We start from the raw sequence: 3,512 nt of genomic DNA, 5'->3' as shown, positions 1-3,512 counted from the left end.
ATAGATAGATAGATAGATAGATAGATAGATAGATAGATAGACAGACAGACAGACAGACAGACAGACAGACAGACAGACAGACAGATAGATAGATAGATAGATAGATAGATAGATAGATAGATGATAGAGATAGAAAGAAAGATAGCTACTTAGATAGATGATAGATGATACAGAAATAGATATAGATTATGATACATAGATAAATATGTAAAAAGAGCACTTATTAAATTAAAAATTTGGTTCCCTGTGGTGGCATAGTTTGGGGAGGCTAGCTAATGTGGATGTGGAGGAACTGTGTCACTAGAAGCAGCCTTTGACAGGGAAAGACTCCTACCTTCTCCAGTGAGCACTTTCTGTATTGTACTGTGGTTCAAAGTGTGAGTAATCAGCTTCCTATTCCTGCCCTCATACCTTGCTTTTCCATTCTAATGACCTCGAATTGCAAGCCCAAATAAAATCTTTCTTCTGCAAGCTGACGTGCTCATGATGTCTGATCACACCATCAGAAAAGAAACTAACAATAACCCAAAATGAGCAAAAAAAAAAAAAAAAGTAAAAATGAAACTTGACACTGAGATTGCCAACTACATGCACAAAGATTCTGTACGTATCGTTGTATATAGGAAAATGTTCAAGGAGAAGAAAACATATACATGCATCAAAATCAGAAGGGCAATAATCTACAACTGTAGAAAAAAACCTCAATTGCCTCCTGAGAAAAACCAACAGCCAGAGTAAGTAGACAAATGCACTGAAACTATTCATCACACAGAGGCAGAAAATTTAAGTTTAGATAACAAGGGAACAGAAAAATAAATAGTTGTGATGCAGAGCTAGGAGATGGGGGAAAGTATTTTGAATCTAATAATGTCCATACATTCACTGATTTTAAGACTTGCTGGATGTTTATATGCTTTGTACAGATGTCACATGAGTATATGATGAGAATATATGAATATGACAGTGTAAGAGTACACCAAAAACAACAGCAAAAAAAATTATACTTAAAACAAAATCTATAAAAAAATGGAGAAACAAATTGAGAGAAGCATCTTTTTTTTTCTTGTTTTCAGGTCACTGTGCTTTGTTAAATCCATTAACAAAAATATTTTCAGCTACAAATGAGCAGGAAGCAAAAGGAAGGATGTAAAAGTATAAAAGTATACAATCCTACTTTAATTATTTCCACTTACCAGTCATCATTGTTAAAGACAATGAAGCCTTTGTTTCCTCTGCCAAAAGCTACTTGGTTGCTGCCATTGTCCCACCAGTTTGAGAAAGGCTCAAAACCGACTACGTTTCTGAAGGCAACCATGTTCCTAAAAGCACAATATCACGTGAAATGCTCGTGCCCTTTATATTCAACAATTTAAAACAAAAAGTTAAACAATTCTCTTATTAGACAAGATCTGTAGGGGACACTCCCAACCTGATCTGGCGCCATCGATGTTCACAGACCCAGCCATTGCCACAAGTGGTGTCTGCATTTATCGTCACTTCTTTGGTTGCTCCATTGTCATTTGGTGGTCCAACCCAATCGTTGATATCCTTAATTACAAGAAAAAAATTGCAGGATTTTAAGATTTGTGTTGCATTTTCATTGCATTAACTAAAAAAGTTCTGCTTCCTGATTCTCTATGGTGTCTACTTAGTGTCTAACTTTGAAACAGTACTGAGTATTTCTCTAGAGTCATATTTCAGAGAAATATGACATTTTTATCATACACACTTTTATTCGCTCAGACTGTTTCCAAGCAATAACTTCGTAATATCCCTCTAATTTCTTTAGTATCACTAAAGTGGTAAGATTTAAAGTGTATCAGAAAGATTAAAGAAGAACAGAATCCAGTACCAACGGCTTTAGAAAACGCATTCAAGATACATGTCATCTATCCCTAAATCTCATCATCTATAAAATAGAAATATTGTTTGCTCACTATAAAATATCAATATCTGTAGAACTTCCTTGGCAAGTGTAATTAATTTTCAAATTAATATAAGCTTAGGTTTCATACCATCACTTAAATAAAAGTACTAATAAACATATTCTAATATTCTGTAATACATTTTCCAAAGTTTTAATATGCATTTCATGATTGCCAACACATTTACCCATCTTCCTAAAACAATTAAACAAACACTCTCTCTATTGACAATAGCGGAAAGGTCTCTCTTCTAAACAAAGAACTATCCAATTTAATGACCTACGAATCTGTGGTTCCTATCTGTTGGGTAGTTGTGTAGATGAGACACCAAACTGCTCGACATTGCAACATGCCAGGGAGAAGAACCCCTGTACTGTCTTCAAGAGCTTTACCCTCTATGTCATCTCCCCAGGCATTTGGTTGCTTTTTGAAATAGTTCAGTTAAAGTATTGCATGATATTTTTGTAATGCTTAGTATTCTTGAATCAGTCTTCAAATTTATTTGATTCATTTAACATAATTCATATATATGAATATTATCCATATATAGTAGTTAATCTAAGTTACACCAAATGATTTCTTTCCATCAAAATATTCTAAAAGTATTTACCAAATATTTATCTTCCTCAAGTTTTAAAGGCAGGTCTGGCCCAAAACTAAGATGGGGTAGAAGCATGCCACAATCCCCAGATTTTCTCACCCTGAGAGCAACAGGAGTTTGACTGCCTCCGCTCCACATGCCTCACCCATACCCCACATCCCCTGCCTGCTCTGCACCAACAAACCTCAACAAATAGACATCCCAGGGTGCTATCGTACCCTGGTGGATGTAGCAACTGATAAGCTCATGTTTCTCCAAGGCTATGAGGACTCGTTGCTGTATATCTGAATAGAAAAACATCCCAGGCTGGAAGTTCTTTCTTTTCTATATGACCTTATAAGTTTTCTTGCCCTGGCTCTTGCTGCTTCCATGTATACACATGAAGCACACTGGTTGTTCCTGCCCCCAACCAGTAAAATACCACCACAGGGGTCCAACCAGACTTTCTTTCTGGGTATAACTGTTCTTTGCCCTTTCTTAATAAAAGACCTGTCCTCCAAAAGTCTTTTGCTGTTCTTTCTGGTAATTCTTTCTGGTACTCCTTCAGCCCTGGCAAGTGTTCCCCAGGAATAAGGCATAATTCTAGTCCAACATTAAATGAACTTGGTTATCATCTTTACAGGTGTTCCTATGCACAATCTCTACATATCATTGATGAGGTAAGTACTATTAAACTCCTATGTTTTCCCTTTTGTACCTTGATCTCTACTTTTCAAGATCTTCTCATAATGATAAATGGTACTTTTATAATATACTTACATTACTAAAATTACAGTATATTAATATTTGGTGGCATTGTTTTATACAACAAATTTTGTGTGAAATTATAACCTCTTCCCTTTTATTGAAAAAAATATATATTTAAACTTACTTTTCCGTTCTCAAAATATCTTGGCCAATGGTAACTTGACATTACTCGTGTGAATCCATAAGGATGAGCCAACATAAATCCAACTGCCATTTTATAGAGTCTGAAAATTACAAAA

At 35.3% G+C, this 3,512-nt stretch overlaps 1 protein-coding gene across 1 annotated transcript in view; it reads right to left on the bottom strand.

Annotated features, from left to right (window-relative positions):
* The window catches only part of LOC126495666 (alpha-amylase 1B-like), a 10,329-nt gene extending 6,835 nt beyond the window's left edge, over window positions 1-3,494 (bottom strand). The window contains exons 1-3 of the mRNA XM_050133261.1: window positions 3,398-3,494; window positions 1,430-1,548; window positions 1,194-1,319 (exon numbers count right to left, since the gene is read on the bottom strand). Of these exons, the coding sequence (XP_049989218.1) occupies window positions 1,194-1,319; window positions 1,430-1,548; window positions 3,398-3,487 (335 nt within the window). The 5' untranslated portion in view covers window positions 3,488-3,494. The remainder of the gene's footprint in view (window positions 1-1,193; window positions 1,320-1,429; window positions 1,549-3,397) is intronic.
* Window positions 3,495-3,512: the final 18 nt, after the last annotated feature.

Source organism: Alexandromys fortis, unplaced genomic scaffold (assembly GCF_014885135.2).
Source record: "Alexandromys fortis isolate MF-2015 unplaced genomic scaffold, M_Fortis_MF-2015_v1.1 scaffold_558, whole genome shotgun sequence".
Lineage (NCBI taxonomy): Eukaryota > Metazoa > Chordata > Mammalia > Rodentia > Cricetidae > Alexandromys > Alexandromys fortis.
This window is presented reverse-complemented; position numbering and strand designations above follow the sequence as displayed.